The 16,911-nt window shown below is 45.0% G+C and overlaps 1 protein-coding gene across 1 annotated transcript in view; it reads left to right on the top strand.

Annotated features, from left to right (window-relative positions):
• The window catches only part of LOC138638916 (zinc finger protein 665-like), a 54,322-nt gene extending 43,286 nt beyond the window's left edge, over nt 1-11,036 (top strand). Inside the window, exons 4-7 of the mRNA XM_069728664.1 lie at nt 1,430-1,621; nt 1,721-1,885; nt 6,117-6,240; nt 6,712-11,036. Coding sequence (XP_069584765.1) covers nt 1,430-1,621; nt 1,721-1,885; nt 6,117-6,240; nt 6,712-8,624 — 2,394 coding nt within the window. The 3' untranslated portion in view covers nt 8,625-11,036. The remainder of the gene's footprint in view (nt 1-1,429; nt 1,622-1,720; nt 1,886-6,116; nt 6,241-6,711) is intronic.
• The last annotated feature ends 5,875 nt before the right edge of the window (nt 11,037-16,911 follow it).

Genomic DNA, 16,911 nt, shown 5'->3' on the forward strand with positions numbered 1-16,911 from the left:
CTTAGCCAAAAACAGCTAAAGAAGCTGCCCAGTCGGGGAAAAGCATTTTTGGGGCAGATAAAACTAACATCAGCCTGTACCAGAAGGATGGGAAAAAGAAAGTATGGAGAAGGCTTGGAATGGCTCCTGATACAAAAAAGCACAGCACATTCTCTGCACCACATGGTGGAGGTGGTGTGATGGCGCGGGCATGCGTGGCTTCCAATGGCCCCGGGTCGCTAGTGGTGATTGATGATGTGACTGAGGACAGAAGCAGCCGTATTAATTCTGTGTGTACAGGGAGATACTTTCAGCTGAGATTCAATCAACTGCAGCAAGGATGATGGGACGATGCTTCACAGGACAGCTGGACAATGACACAAAACATCCTGCGAATGCAAAGAAGTAGAATATTCTCCAATGGCCGAGTCATTACCAGATCTCAACCAATTGCTGCAAAGCCTCACACAGGACGAGATCAGAGATGTCCACGGTCTCCAGACTTCAGGCCATCATTGCTGCAAGGGATTCTCCACAAAGGATTAAAAATAAACATTTCATTTATGGGAAATTTACTTTTCTAATTACTTTTGAGCCCCTGAAATGAGGAGGATTTGTAGAAAGATGGCTGCAATTCCCAAACGTTTCACAGGAGATTTTTGTTCAACCACTTTAATTAAACCTGAAAGTCTCCACTTCAATTACATCTCAGTTGATTCATTTTACATCCAAGCTAGCGACCTGCAGAGCTGAAATCACAAGGACGTGTGATGGTGCGTTCGTGCGTGGCTTCTAATGGCACCGGGTCACTAGTGGTTATTGATGATGGAACTGAAGACAGAAGCAGCCGGATGATTTCTGTGTGTACAGGGCGATGGCTTCTGCTCAGATCCAACCAAATAGAGCAAGGAGGATAGGACGGCGCTTCACAGAACAGATGGACAATGACCCAAAACATCCTGCGAAAAAATGGAGATTTGTACAATGACCGAGTCATCACCAGATCTCAGCCCAATCGAGCCGCATTTCACAGGCTGAAGACAAAACTGAAGAGAGAACGAGCCACAAACAATGGAGAACTGAAATCTCTGCAGGAAAGGAGGCAAAGCCTTGCAAAGTAGGAGAGCAGCAATGGCGACGTCCATGGCCTCCAGACTTCAGGCCATCATTGCTGCAAAGGATTAAAGATGACCTTTTTATTTACAGGACAGTTAATTTGTCCAATTACGTTTGAGCCCCTAAAATGAGGAGGATTTGCAGAAAGATGGCTGCAATTCCTAAACTTTTCACAGGAGATTTTTGTTTTTCCCCTTTAAATAAACCTGAAAGTCTTCACTTCCATTACATCTCAGTTGTTTCATTTTACATCCAAACTCGCGACCTGCAGAGCTGAAATCACAAGGATTCCTCTCTGGCCAATGATTTCTGCTCCTAACTGTGTGTTTGTCAGGTTCCTGTCAGGTGTCAGGATGCCGCTGTCTATTTCTCCATGGAGGAGTGGGAGTACATGGAAGGACAGAAGGGTCAGTACCAGGACGTCAGGATGAAAAATGACCCAACGAGGAGCGACAAGGACAAAAGCAACATGACTGCAAGAATATTACTCCTCGCCCTGGAGATAATCGACTTGTTAAAGGGAAAGGTGAGAGTCTCCCATGAGATCACTCTGATCTCTATTAATATAACCGGACTGAAAAGATGGATAGAATCTGTGGTGATCGGCGTCTGTCACTGTACACAGGAGCACACGGTGGTGAAGAAGACGTCCGGTGACCGTGTGACCCCCTGTATGACCGGAGGACGGAGCAAGATCCAGAGCCCCATCACAGAACCCCTGCACTCCCCGACACCTGAGAAGAAGGTCCTAGAACTGGCCAACAAGATCACTGAGCTGCTGACTGGAGAGGTGACTGCTGGGAGATTACACTGGGGGATTCTGGGTGATGAGCGGAGACTGCTGGGAGATTACACTGGGGGATTCTGGGTGATGAGCGGAGACCGCTGGGAGATTATACAGTATACACTGGAGGATTCTGGGTGATGAGAGGACACTGCTGGGAGATTACACTGGGGGATTCTGGGTGATGAGAGGAGACTGCTGGGAGATTATACTGGGGGATTGTGGGTGATGAGAGGAGACTGCTGGGAGATTACACTGGGGGATTCTGGGTGGTGAGAGGAGACTGCTGGGAGATTATACTGGGGGATTGTGGGTGATGAGAGGAGACTGCTGGGAGATTACACTGGGGGATTCTGGGTGATGAGATGAGACTGCTGGGAGATAACACTGGGGGATTCTGGGTGATGAAAGGAGACTGCTGGGAGATTATACTGGGGGATTGTGGGTGATGAGAGGAGACTGCTGGGAGATTACACTGGGGGATTCTGGGTGATGAGAGGTGACTGCTGGGAGATTATACTGGGGGATTGTGGGTGATGAGAGGAGAGGAGACTGCTGGGAGATTATGCACTGGAGGATTCTGGGTGATGACCAGAGAGGTGACTGCTGGGAGATTACACTGGGGGATTCTGGGTGATGGGAGGAGACTGCTGGGACATTATACAGTATACACGGGGGGATTCTGGGTGATGAGAGGAGAGGAGACTGCTGGGAGATTACACTGGGGGATTCTGGGTGATGAGCGGAGAGGAGACTGCTGGGAGATTATACTGGGGGATTCTGGGTGATGAGCGGAGAGGAGACTGCTGGGAGATTATACACTGGAGGATTCTGGGTGATGAGAGGAGACTGCTGGGAGATTATACAGTATACACTGGAGGATTCTGGGTGATAAGCGGATAGGAGACTGCTGGGAGATTACACTGGGGGTTTCTGGGTGATGAGCAGAGACTGCTGGGAGATTTTACTGGAGGATTATGGGTGTTGAGAGGAGAGGAGACTGCTGGGAGATTATACAGTATACACTGGAGGATTCTGGGTGATAAGCGGATAGGAGACTGCTGGGAGATTTTACTGGAGGATTATGGGTGTTGAGAGGAGAGGAGACTGCTGGGAGATTATACAGTATACACTGGGGGATTCTGGGTGATGAGATGAGCGGAGACTGCTGGGAGATTATACAGTATACACTGGAGGATTCTGGGTGATGGGTGGAGACTGCTGGGAGATTATACAGTATACACTGGAGGATTCTGGGTGATGAGAGGAGACTGCTGGGAGATTATACAATATACACTGGAGGATTCTGGGTGGTGAGAGGAGACTGCTGGGAGATTATACAGTATACACTGGAGGATTCTGGGTGATGGGTGGAGACTGCTGGGAGATTATACAGTGTACACTGGAGGATTCTGGGTGATGAGAGGAGACTGCTGGGAGATTATACAATATACACTGGAGGATTCTGGGTGGTGAGAGGAGACTGCTGGGAGATTATACAGTATACACTGGAGGATTCTGGGTGATGGGTGGAGACTGCTGGGAGATTATACAGTGTACACTGGAGGATTCTAGGTGATGAGAGGAGACTGCTGGGAGATTATACAGTGTACACTGGAGGATTCTGGGTGATGAGAGGAGACTGCTGGGAGATTATACAGTATACACTGGAGGATTCTGGGTGATGAGAGGAGACTGCTGGGAGATTATACAGTATACACTGGAGGATTCTGGGTGATGAGAGGAGACTGCTGGGAGATTATACAGTGTACACTGGAGGATTCTGGGTGATGAGAGGAGACTGCTGGGAGATTATACAGTATACACTGGAGGATTCTGGGTGATGAGGAGACTGCTGGGAGATTATACAGTATACACTGGAGGATTCTGGGTGATGAGATGAGAGGAGACTGCTGGGAGATTATACAGTGTACTCTGGAGGATTCTGGGTGATGAGAGGAGACTGCTGGGAGATTATACAGTATACACTGGAGGATTCTGGGTGATGAGAGGAGACTGCTTTGAGATTATACAGTATACACTGGGGGATTCTGGGTGATGAGATGAGCGGAGACTGCTGGGAGATTATACAGTATACACTGGATGATTCTGGGTGATGAGAGTAGACTGCTGGGAGATTATACAGTATACACTGGAGGATTCTGGGTGATGAGAGGAGACTGCTGGGAGATTATACAGTATACACTGGAGGATTCTGGGTGATGAGAGGAGACTGCTTTGAGATTATACACTATACACTGGGGGATTCTGGGTGATGAGATGAGCGGAGACTGCTGGGAGATTATACAGTATACACTGGAGGATTCTGGGTGATGGGTGGAGACTGCTGGGAGATTATACAGTATACACTGGAGGATTCTGGGTGGTGAGAGGAGACTGCTGGGAGATTATACAGTATACACTGGAGGATTCTGGGTGATGAGAGGAGACTGCTGGGAGATTATACAGTGTACTCTGGAGGATTCTGGGTGATGAGAGGAGACTGCTGGGAGATTATACAGTGTACACTGGAGGATTCTGGGTGGTGAGAGGAGACTGCTGGGAGATTATACAGTATACACTGGAGGATTCTGGGTGATGAGAGGAGACTGCTGGGAGATTATACAGTATACACTGGAGGATTCTGGGTGATGAGAGGAGACTGCTGGGAGATTATACAGTATACACTGGAGGATTCTGGGTGATGAGAGGAGACTGCTTTGAGATTATACAGTATACACTGGGGGATTCTGGGTGATGAGATGAGCGGAGACTGCTGGGAGATTATACAGTATACACTGGAGGATTCTTGGTGATGAACAGAGAGGAGACTGCTGGGAGATTATACAGTATACACTGGAGGATTCTGGGTGATGGGTGGAGACTGCTGGGAGATTATACAGTATACACTGGAGGATTCTGGGTGATGAGAGGAGACTGCTGGGAGATTATACAGTATACACTGGAGGATTCTGGGTGGTGAGAGGAGACTGCTGGGAGATTATACAGTATACACTGGAGGATTCTGGGTGATGGGTGGAGACTGCTGGGAGATTATACAGTATACACTGGAGGATTCTGGGTGATGAGAGGAGACTGCTGGGAGATTATACAGTATACACTGGAGGGTTCTGGGTGGTGAGAGGAGACTGCTGGGAGATTATACAGTATACACTGGAGGATTCTGGGTGATGAGAGGAGACTGCTGGGAGATTATACAGTATACACTGGAGGATTCTGGGTGAGAGGAGACTTCTGGGAGATTATACAGTATACACTGGAGGATTCTGGGTGGTGAGAGGAGACTGCTGGGAGATTATACAGTATACACTGGAGGATTCTGGATGATGAGAGGAGGCTGCTGGGAGATTATACAGTATACACTGGAGGATTCTGGGTGATGAGAGGAGACTGCTGGGAGATTATACAGTACTAGATTGTGGCCCGATTCTAACGCATAGGGTATTCTAGAATATGCATGTCCCCGTAGTATATGGACAATGATGATTCCAGAATTCGCGGCAGACTGTGCCCGTCGCTGATTGGTTGAGGCAACCTTTATGACATCGTCGCCATGACAACCATTATGACATCATTGTCGCTCTGCCCGTCGCTGATTGGTCGAGGCCGCCACGCGGGATGTCTACGTCCTTTATGACATCATCGTCGCTGTGCCCGTTGCTGATTGGTCGAGGCCTGGCGGCCTCGACCAATCAGACGCGGGATTTCTACATCCTTTATGACATCATCGTCGCTGTGCCCGTTGCTGATTGGTCGAGGCCTGGCGGCCTCGACCAATCAGAGAGCCGGGATTTCCAGGACAGACAGACAGACGGAAAAACCCTTAGACAATTATATATATAGATACACTGTAGGATTCTGGGTGATGAGAGGAGACTGCTGGGAGATTATACAGTATACACTGTAGGATTCTGGGTGATGAGAGGAGACTGCTGGGAGATTATACAGTATACACTGGAGGATTCTGGGTGATCAGAGGAGACTGCTGCGAGATTATACAGTATACAGTGGAGGATTCTGGGTGATGAGCAGAGAGGAGACTGCTGGGAGATTATATCGTATACACTGGAGGATTCTGGGTGATGAGAGGAGACTGCTGGGAGATTATACAGTATACACTGGAGTATTCTTGGTGATGAGCAGAGAGGAGACTGCTGGGAGATTATATCGTATACACTGGAGGATTCTGGGTGATGTTGGTCTCGTTGGTTGTCAGGTTCCTCTCCGGTGTCAGGACTTCGCTCTCTATTTCTCCATGGAGGAGTGGGATTATGTAGAAGTACACTGGGAGCAGTATAAGCACGTTGTGGTGGAGGAGCACCGGCCTCTTGTAGCATCAGGTAAGATGAGACCTCATTCATTAGATTGTGGCCATTTCGGCATTGACAGATATAATACAGCCTCACTACTGTCCCAGGCATTACATATTCGTGTCAGTAATTACTGTTTGTATAATTATTATTTGGTTGTAATATGATTTTGCCGAGTCTGAATGTTACTAATGATCATGGAAGAGGAGCAAGTCTGCTCTTGGTCTTGGTCTGGAAGTCCGGGGGTCTCCTTTGTGCTTCCCCTGATGATTGATGAGAACATCTCAGACACAGTTATTGAGGATCTAGAACCGTTGGAGGATCCCATATTCTGCATCTTCTTTTTTCCTTGTGATCAGGGGATTCACTATTAATGTGCATTGAATGCCATAACATTTCTTCTAGATCCTCCTTCCTGGATCAGAGGTGGGACATGGATGGGCCTTTACATTTAAAGTTGTGATTGCAAAAAATAAAAAAATCTATTTTTGTTTCTAACAGAAAATGCAAGTGATCGTCCTGGAGAAAATGTGGTGTTGTCTGTAGCATATAATGTGAAAGATGAAGATATCCTGTGTCAGTCCTCAAGAGAAAATCCTACTACCCTTAATGTACATGGAGAACATCTTGTTAAATATAGGAGACATCACACAAGAGAGAAGCCATTTTCATGTTCAGAATGTAAGAAATGTTTTTCAGACAAATATCATCTTACTAGACATCAGAGAATTCATACAGGAGAGAAGCCGTATTCATGTTCTGAATGTGGAAAGCGTTTTATAAACAAATCAAATCTTGTTTTACATGAGAAAAGTCACAAAATCGAGATGCCGTATTCATGTTCAGAATGTTTGAAATGTTTTTCCCAAAAATCTAACCTTCTTAAACATGAGAGTATTCACAAAGGAAAAAGGCCGTTTTCATGTATGGAATGTGGAAAATGTTTTATAGGTAAATCGGATCTTGTTAGACATGAGAGAATTCACACAGGAGAGAAGCCATATTCATGTTCAGAATGTGAAAAATGTTTTTCACTTAAAGTTCTTCTTGTTAGACATCAGAGAATTCATACAGGAGAAAGGCCATTTTCATGTTCAGTATGTGGAAAATGTTTTATAGATAAATCAGATCATAGTAAGCATGAGAAAATTCACAAAGTGAAGCCATATTCATGTTCAGAATGTGGGAAATGTTTTATTATGAAATCACATCTTGTTACACATCAGAGAATTCACACAGGAGAGAAGCCATATTCGTGTTCAGTATGTGGAAAATGTTTTATTATAAAATCATATCTTGTTAAACATGAGAGAATACACACAGGAGAGAAGCCGTATTCATGTTCGGTATGCCAGAAAAGTTTTACATATAAATCAAGTCTTATTTCACATGAGAGAATTCACACGGGAGTAAAGCCGCATTCCTGTTCAGAATGTGGGAAATGTTTTATACATAAATCAACTCTTAATAAGCATAAGAGTTTTCACACAGGAGAGAAGCCATATTCATGTTCAGAATGTGGGAAATGTTATAAAAAAAAATCACATATTGTTACACATAGGTTAATTCACACAGGAGAGAGGCCGTATTCATGTTCAGAATGTGGGAAATGTTTTACTTTAAAATCAAGTCTTGTTACACATCAGAGAATTCACACAGGAGAAAAGCCGTATTCATGTTCAATATGTCAGAAAAGTTTTTCATATAAATCAAGTCTTATTGCGCATGAGAAAATTCACACAGGAGAGACACCTTATTCATGTTTAGTATGTCAAAAAAGTTTTACACATAAATCCAATCTTATTACGCATGAGAAAATTCATACAGGAGAGAATCTGTATTCTTGTTCAGAATATGGGAAATGTTTTAAAGAAAAATCAAATATTATTGATTATAGGATGATTCACACAGGAAAGAAGCTGTATTCATGTTCAAAATGTCAGAAAGTTTTTAGATGTAAATCAAGTCTTACTGCACATGAGAGAATTCACACAGGAAATGCGTATACATGTTCAGAATGTGGAAAATTCTTTATGAGTAAATCAAATCTTATTAATCATGTGAAAATGCACACAGAAGAAAAACAATATTCATGCTCCGAATGTGGGAAATGTTTTAATACTGAAGCCCTGCTAAGTGATCATCAAAGAGATCACAATGGCGAGAATCCCTTTACATGTAGCGAATGTGGGATCTGTTTTATTTATGAATCAAGTCTTCTCAGACATAAGAAAATTCATGTTCAGAGTGTGGACAATGTTTCTTTAAACAAATCCTTTCAGGTTAAACATCAGAGAAGTTACACAGTAGAGAAGCCGTACTCATGCTCCGAATGTGGAAAATGCTTTATTAGCAAAGACAAACTTCATAGTCATCAGCGAAGTCGCATACAGGGGGGGACCTGTTTAATATGAAACATTTTTACAAACATTTACAACAATTTTTCCAGTTTGACAGAAAATAAAGATATATTTTTGTTTTGATAGTCAAAAATGATATGTGTATGAAAAGGGTCCACTACTAGGACAACCCCATCTCAATCTAGTGTTGGCTACATTTCAGCGATGTCTGCCCTCTTTCTCCTGTGCTCAGATGAGGTTGTTATGTCACATGGAGCTCTGTGCCCAGTAAGTGCTGACTTCACTGTCCCCGCCTTCAAGCATAAGTAAATAACAGGAAGTGATCGGCCAGCCGCAGCTCTCGCTTCCTCTTAATGTAGTGAGTCTCTAATAGAGGGCGTCCCCTCGGTAATATGCCGTCCCCCAGTATGGATCTCAAACAGTTTAGAACACCTTGGCTTTCCATCAAAGGTTTCTCAAGTCTGCAGGCAGGCACTTAATGTAATGTGTCAATTTCCACTTAAGAACTTAAGTTAACAATGCCAGATATTTCACACATAGGTAAAAAACCAACGGGCTAGCTTGAGGCTAATTCCCTCATTGTTCTATAACCTGATTTTTCCCACCTGTTTGCATTCATGATTGGGATATATTAGAGCCCTATGTTTCCTTTCTATTGACACAATGATTAAGGCTAGATGCTGAAATGCGTTGGTTTTTTACATATGTGTGGAATATCTGGTATTGTTACCTACACTGGTTACGTTTTAGTGGATTCAATTAAAATATACATTTTTATCTGACAAGTGCAGCCATTCATCGCTGGAGACAATCCCCTATTTTTCTTTGCTATTCTGACCACGCCCTTGCCTGGGGCGGCTCTGTGCAGAGGAGTTCCACTGACAAGGTGCACAGCATCCTGATTAGCTGACTTATCTTTTTCCTTCTTTCCCTCATTTTGCGAATTTCCACATAAGACACAGAAAATCAATGACGTCTGGAATATGAATTCCCTTATTAATTGTAACACCAATTATGTTGTATACTGTACAACTCCTGGACAGCCTGTGGTGCAACGTGACGTTGGTGGATGGTGCGAGACATGATGTCCCAGATGTGTTCAATCAGATTCAGGTCTGGGGAACGGGCGGGCCAGTCCATAGCTTCAATGCCTTCATCTTGCAGGAACTGCTGACACACTCCAGCCACATGAGGTCCGGCATTGTCCAGCATTAGGAGGAACCCAGGGCCAACCGCACCAGCATATGGTCTCACAAGGGGTGTGAGGATCTCATCTCGGTACCTAATGGCAGTCAGGCTACCTCTGGCGAGCACATGGAGGGCTGTGTGGCCCTCCAAAGAAATGCCACCCCACACCATTACTGACCCACTCCCAAACCGGTCATGCTGAAGGATGTTGCAGGCAGCAGTTCGCTCTCCACGGCATCTCCAAACTCTACTAAATTAGATAACTAAACCACTGTACACCAGAAGATGGAGAACTAAACTATGAGAGAACAGGAGATGAAGAAATAAAGTACTAAACACCTAAAGTTGGATAACTAAAACAATACACATCAGAAGATGGAGAACTAAACACCTAGTTTTAGAGAACTAAACCACTACACCCCAAGGGATGGTAAACTAGAACACTAGACACCAAGGTGTCACTAGACAGCAAATCTTGGAAACCCCAAGGCTTGCGGGACAAACCTCTGTATGTAACCCTTCCTCCACTGCTTCTGCCTCCTCTACCTCCTGTAGATACTCCACCTGTCCCCTCAACCTCTCCCTTAATGAGATACACTTTTCAACACTGCCCCACCGGTGTACTGTGGGAAAACCGCAATCAGGCATTGTTTAAATTCATATGCCTTGGAGACCGCAGTCACACAGCTCAAGCGTTGTGGACAGCTATCCAGGCTGAGTAAGAGCAATGGCTGTCTCCACTGAATTTGGAGTCCGTGAAGGCCGTGTGCGATAATTGCGAAACTGGTGGCGGATCTACGCCGGGTAACCTCACACACATGCATTTCATGGCTCATGTCCTCAACCTAGTGTTTTGTTAAGGTTCAAGGAATTGTGATGAATAAATAAATGCTCACACGAAAACTGAATAAACAAAAATGAATTTAATTAATAAAAGATAAACAGTCACTCAAATAGCACATAATCTATTAATAAAGTCATACATTACATTAGAATGGTAGGAGTCAATAAGCCTCCTCTCTGTCCCATCTCTCTTCCATCTGATGTCTGTCCCATCTAATTTATATCTTAAGGTACCTTCACCCATAACGATTTCGTTAACTATATCGTTGCAACGTCACGCTTTTTGTGACGTAGCAACGATCCCGCTAACTATCTCGTTATGTGTGACAATGACCAATGATCAGGCCCCTGCTGGGAGATTGTTAGTCGTTGGGGAATGATCAGGATCTTTTCTTGGTCGCTGATCACCCGCTGTCATCGCTGAATCGGCATGTGTGACGCCGATCCAGCGATGTGTTCACTTGTAACCAGGGTAAATATCGGGTTACTAAGCGCAGGGCCATGCTTAGTAACCCGATATTTACCCTGGTTACCATTGTAAAAGTAAAAAAAAAAAAAAACACTACATACTCACATTCCGATGTCTGTCACGTCCCCCAACGTCAGCTTCCCTGCACTGACTGTCAGCGCCGGCTGTAAAGCAGAGCACAGCGGTGACGTCACAGCTGTGCTCTGCTTTACTGCCGGCACTGACACAGTCAGTGCAGGGAAGCTCTCGGCCGGAGCGCGTGCATTAGCAGCGCTCTTGCCGAAAGCAGTTTTAACCCTGTGGACGCCGGCGGGGGACGTGACAGACATCAGAATGTGAGTATGTAGTGTTTTTTTTTTTACTTTTACAATGGTAACCAGGGTAAATATCGGGTTACTAAGTGCGGCCCTGCACTTAGTAACCCGATGTTTACCCTGGTTACCCGGGTGCTGCAGGGGGACTTCGGCATCGCTGAAGACAGTTTCAACGATGCCGAAGTTGTTCCCCTGATCGTTGGTCGCTGGAGAGAGCGGTCTGTGTGACAGCTCCCCAGCGACCACACAACGACTTACCAACGATCACGGCCAGGTCGTATCGCTGGTCGTGATCGTTGGTAAGTAATTTAGTGTAACGGTACCTTTAAACCAACCCCATTGAAACTTCTCTAAAGGCTTTGATGTCCCAAGGTATGTGTACTGAAGTCGCTAATTAGCATAAACATCTGTGAAAGATCCAATCAGGTGGTTCTCAACTTTGAACTGCAAACAAATTACAGGTCATTTACATTCCTTCTGGACTTCTAGCTTCGACCAGCGATATAACAGCGGGATCCTGATCGCTGCTGCGTGTCAAACACGAGATCGCTAGCCAGGGCGCTGCAACGTCACAGATTGTTGTCGTTCTCGTTGCAAAGTTTCTGAGTGTGACGGTACCTTTAGGCTTCAATGACCTTCTGTGAACTTCATATGGTAAGGATATACTGAATATTATATAATGAACTGATTGAAACCAATATCAATATCTCTATAATTAGTATTAATTAATTGGAGTGTTGAAATCATTTAAAAATATAGCATACTACATACCTAGTGGTACAGCAATTTCTACACCACTATCCCAGCCTGGATGCTCTGCTGCAACAAAAGCTCAGCTGCTGTGTGCTCATTTCTGGCATCTACACCACTCAAGGTCATCGACTTACTTTGCTATAGAGGTGTGTCGGGATGATGGTGAACCGGTTGATGTGCACTGAGCCGACACTGGACTTATACTGTGCACATGTCGCAGCGACGGTTGCAGCAGCGATGACCCCTGGTAAAGTATGACATTTTGTATAGTCTGGCCCAACCCAGTATGAACAACATGCTTGTGAAGTGGGCACAGGTAAAGGACCTCTGCACCCTGTAGCACAATTTTAAAATGGCTACTAAAATGCATAGCTCTGATGATGCCATCATCGACATCACTATTCCGGTCATCTACATGCTGGAGCATACTTTGAATAGTCTGCAGGAGGAGGTGGTGCTCGCAGAGGAAGAGGAGAAAGCAGAGGAGGATGTGGAAGTGATAACAATATTTCTAACTTTTGGACTCATCGCACAGGCTGGTGCCATGGGAGGGTGGATTATAGCGATCGAGGTACCCAGCAAACTGTTAGTAAAGGTGCAGAAGCCGAGGAACCAATGGAGGAGGAAGAGATGATGGGCATGCAACATGTCTGTGGTTGGCGGGAGAGGATGGAGGAAGCAAGCTCATGTATTGGTCGCTTCCATGAGATCCAAGTACATGGTGTGTTGGTGGTGGGGAAAGACTTAAAGGGACTCTGTCACCTGAATTTGGCGGGACTGGTTTTGGGTCATATGGGCGGAGTTTTCGGGTGTTTGATTCACCCTTTCCTTACCCGCTGGCTGCAATATTGGATTGAAGTTCATTCTCTGTCCTCAATAGTACACACCTGCACAAGGCAAGATTGCTTTGCGCAGGCATGTACTATGGAGGACAGAGAATGAACTTCAATCCAATATTGCAGCCAGCATGCAGCCAGCGGGTAAGGAAAGGGTGAATCAAACACCCGAAAACTCCGCCCATATGACCCAAAACCAGTCCCGCCAAATTCAGGTGACAGGTTCCCTTTAAGTCTTTCCCCACCACCAACACACCATGTACTTGGATCTCATGGAAGCGACCAATACATGAGCACCTTCTTGTTGCACTATCTGCAACATGATTGTTGGCCATATTGTTAGGATTAGAAACACAGTTGTGCTCAAAAGTTTACATACCCTGGAAAATTTTTTGCTTTCTTGGCCTCTTTCAGAGAATATGAATGATAACACCCAAAACTTTTTCTCCATTCATGGTTACTGGTTGGGTGAAGGTATTTATTCTCAAACTACTGTGCTTTCTCTTTTTAAATCATAATAACAACCCAAAACATCCAAATTACCCTGATAAGAAGTTTACACGCCCTGGAGATTTTGGCCTGATAACATGCACAGAAATTGTCACAAATGGGTGTGAATGGCTACTAAAGGTAACATCCTCACCTGTGACCTGTTTGCTTGTAATCTGTGTGCATAAATGCTGAGTGACTTTCTGGGATCCAGACAGACTCTTGCATCTTTCATCCAGCCACTGATGTTTCTGGATTGTGAGTCATGGGGAAAGCAAAAGAATTGTCAATGGATCTACAGGAAAAGGTAGTTGAACTGTATAAAACTGGAAAGGGATACAAAAAGATATCCAAGGAATTGATAATGTCGGCAGCTTTCAAACTGTGATAAACAAATGGAAAATCAGGGTCTCTGTAAAAACCAAACCAGTCAGGTAGACCAACAAAAATGGGATCCACAACTGCCAGGAAAATTGTTCGAGATGAAAAGAAAAACCTAAAAATAACATCAGCTAAAATACAGGACTCTCTGAAAACTAGCAGTGTGGCTGTTTCAAGATGCACAATAAGGAGGCACTTGAAGAAAAATGGGCTGCATGGTCAAGTTGCCAGAAGAAAGCTATTACTGCGCAAATGCCACAAAGTTTCTATGAGTGCCGACCACAGGATGGCGCTCACAGCAATCTGGCATCAACAACCATAGAGGTCTTCAAGAGACCTCTGGTTGGTATGCCAACGCACCAATGACCCCCGATCACGTGACGGGGTCACTGGTGCACGCATTTCCAGCCGCATGGCTGGAAGCGCTTATTAAATGCCGCTGTCAGAGTTTGGCAGCGGCATTTAACTAGTTAATAGGCAGGAGTGGATCGTGATTCCACCTTCGCCTATTGCGGGCACATGTCAGTTGACATGTCCGGGTTTTGATGCGGTCTTACCGCCTGAGCCCGCATCAAAGCAGTGAAACTGACCTCGGACATACTATTACATCTGAGGTCAGAAAGGGGTTAAAGGCCATGGAGTGCAAAGCAGTCATCAAAGCAAAAGGTGGCTACTTTGAAGAACCTAGAATACTATATAATTGTCTAAGGTTCACTTCCATCTTTCTGTCCGTCACTGAAATCCAAAGTCGCTGATTGGTCGTGGCAAAACGGCCATGACCAATCAGCGACGGGCACAGTCCAGCAGCAAAATGGCCTCTCCCTACTCCCCTGCAGTCAGTGCCCCCTCCATACTCCCCTCCAGTCAGCGCTCACACAGGGTTAATGGCAGCGTTAACGGACCGTGTTATGCCGCGGTGTAACGCACTCCGTTAACGCTGCTATTAACCCTGTGTGACCAACTTTTTACTATTGATGCTGCCTATGCAGCATCAATAGTAAAAAGATCTAATGTTAAAAATAATAATAATAAAAAAAATCATATACTCACCCTCCGTCGGCCCCCTGGATCCAGCCCAGGCCTTTCCCGCTCCTCACGACTTTCCTGTGACTGGTCCATGCATTGCGGTCTTGCGAGATGATGACGTAGCGATCTCGTGAGACCGCTACGTTATCATCTTCTGAGACCGCAATGCACTCTTGGGACCGGAGCGTCATGAGGAGCATCGGTAAACGCCTGGGCTGGATCCGGGGGCCGACGGAGGGTGAGTATATAACTATTTTTTATTTTAATTATTTTTTTAACAGGGATATGGTGCCCACATTGCTATATACTACGTGGGCTGTGTTAGATACTGCGTGGGCTGTGTAATATACTGCATGGGCTGTGCTATATACTACGTGGCTGTGGTATATATTATGTGGCTGGGCAATATATTACATCACTGTGCTCTATACTACGTGGCCTGTGTTATATACTGCATGGGCAGTGTTATATACTATGTCTCTGTGCTATATATTGTGTGGCTGTGCTATATACGACGTGGCTGTTCAATATATTGCGTGGCTGTGGAATATACTACATGGCTGTGCAATATACTACGTGGCTGTGCAATATATTATGTGGCTGGGCAATATAACATAGTAACATAGTAACATAGTTAGTAAGGCCGAAAAAAAGACATTTGTCCATCCAGTTCAGCCTATATTCCATCATAATAAATACCCAGATCTACGTTCTTCTACAGAACCTAATAATTGTATGATACAATATTGTTCTGCTTCAGGAAGACATCCAGGCCTCTCTTGAACCCCTCGACTGAGTTCGCCATCACCACCTCCTCAGGCAAGCAATTCCAGATTCTCACTGCCCTAACAGTAAAGAATCCTCTTCTATGTTGGTGGAAAAACCTTCTCTCCTCCAGACGCAAAGAATGCCCCCTTGTGCCCGTCACCTTCCTTGGTATAAACAGATCCTCAGCGAGATATTTGTATTGTCCCCTTATATAATTATACATGGTTATTAGATCGCCCCTCAGTCGTCTTTTTTCTAGACTAAATAATCCTAATTTCGCTAATCTCTCTGGGTATTGTAGTTCTCCCATCCCCTTTATTAATTTTGTTGCCCTCCTTTGTACTCTCTCTAGTTCCATTATATCCTTCCTGAGCACCGGTGACCAAAACTGGACACAGTACTCCATGTGCGGTCTAACTAGGGATTTGTACAGAGGCAGTATAATGCTCTCATCATGTGTATCCAGACCTCTTTTAATGCACCCCATGATCCTGTTTGCCTTGGCAGCTGCTGCCTGGCACTGGCTGCTCCAGGTAAGTTTATCATTAACTAGGATACTACGTGTCTGTGCTATATACTACGTGTCTGTGCTATATACTACGTTGCTGGGCAATATAATACATGGCTAAGCAGTATACTATGTGGCTGGGCAATATACTACGTGTCTGTGCTATATACTATGTGGCTGGGCAATATACAACATGGCTGGGCAATATACTATGTGGCTGGGCAATATACTACGTGTCTGTGCTATTTACTACGTGGGCTGTGCAATATACTACGTGGCTGTGCTATATACTACGTGGCTAGGCAATATAATACGTGGCTGTGCTATATACTACGTGGCTGTGCTATATACTACGTGGCTGTGCTATATACTACATGGGCTGTGTTATATACTACGTGGGCTGTGTTATATGCTACTTGGCTGTGGTAAATTTCTCTGCTGTATCTGTGCATCATGAATCATGGTATGTGTTAAAGAGGGGGGCCCACTGAGACTTTCGCTCGGGGCCCTCAAAAACCTGGAGCCAGCCCTGGCTTCACTGATTGGTCACGCCCGGCCGCGAACAATTAGCGACAGGCGCAGTCCACCCGCGAATTGGCGCGGAATTTGAACCACACTTCGCTAATTGGTCGCGGCCGGCTGGCCGAATTCTGTGTATAAATTGCATTATTCTGAAAACTTCATAAACTACATACATATTCTAGAATACCCGATGCGTTAGAATCGGGCTGCCATCTAGTAAGACATCATTTCAGTTGTTTCTCAC

Source organism: Ranitomeya imitator, chromosome 5, assembly GCF_032444005.1.
Source record: "Ranitomeya imitator isolate aRanImi1 chromosome 5, aRanImi1.pri, whole genome shotgun sequence".
NCBI classification, from domain to species: domain Eukaryota; kingdom Metazoa; phylum Chordata; class Amphibia; order Anura; family Dendrobatidae; genus Ranitomeya; species Ranitomeya imitator.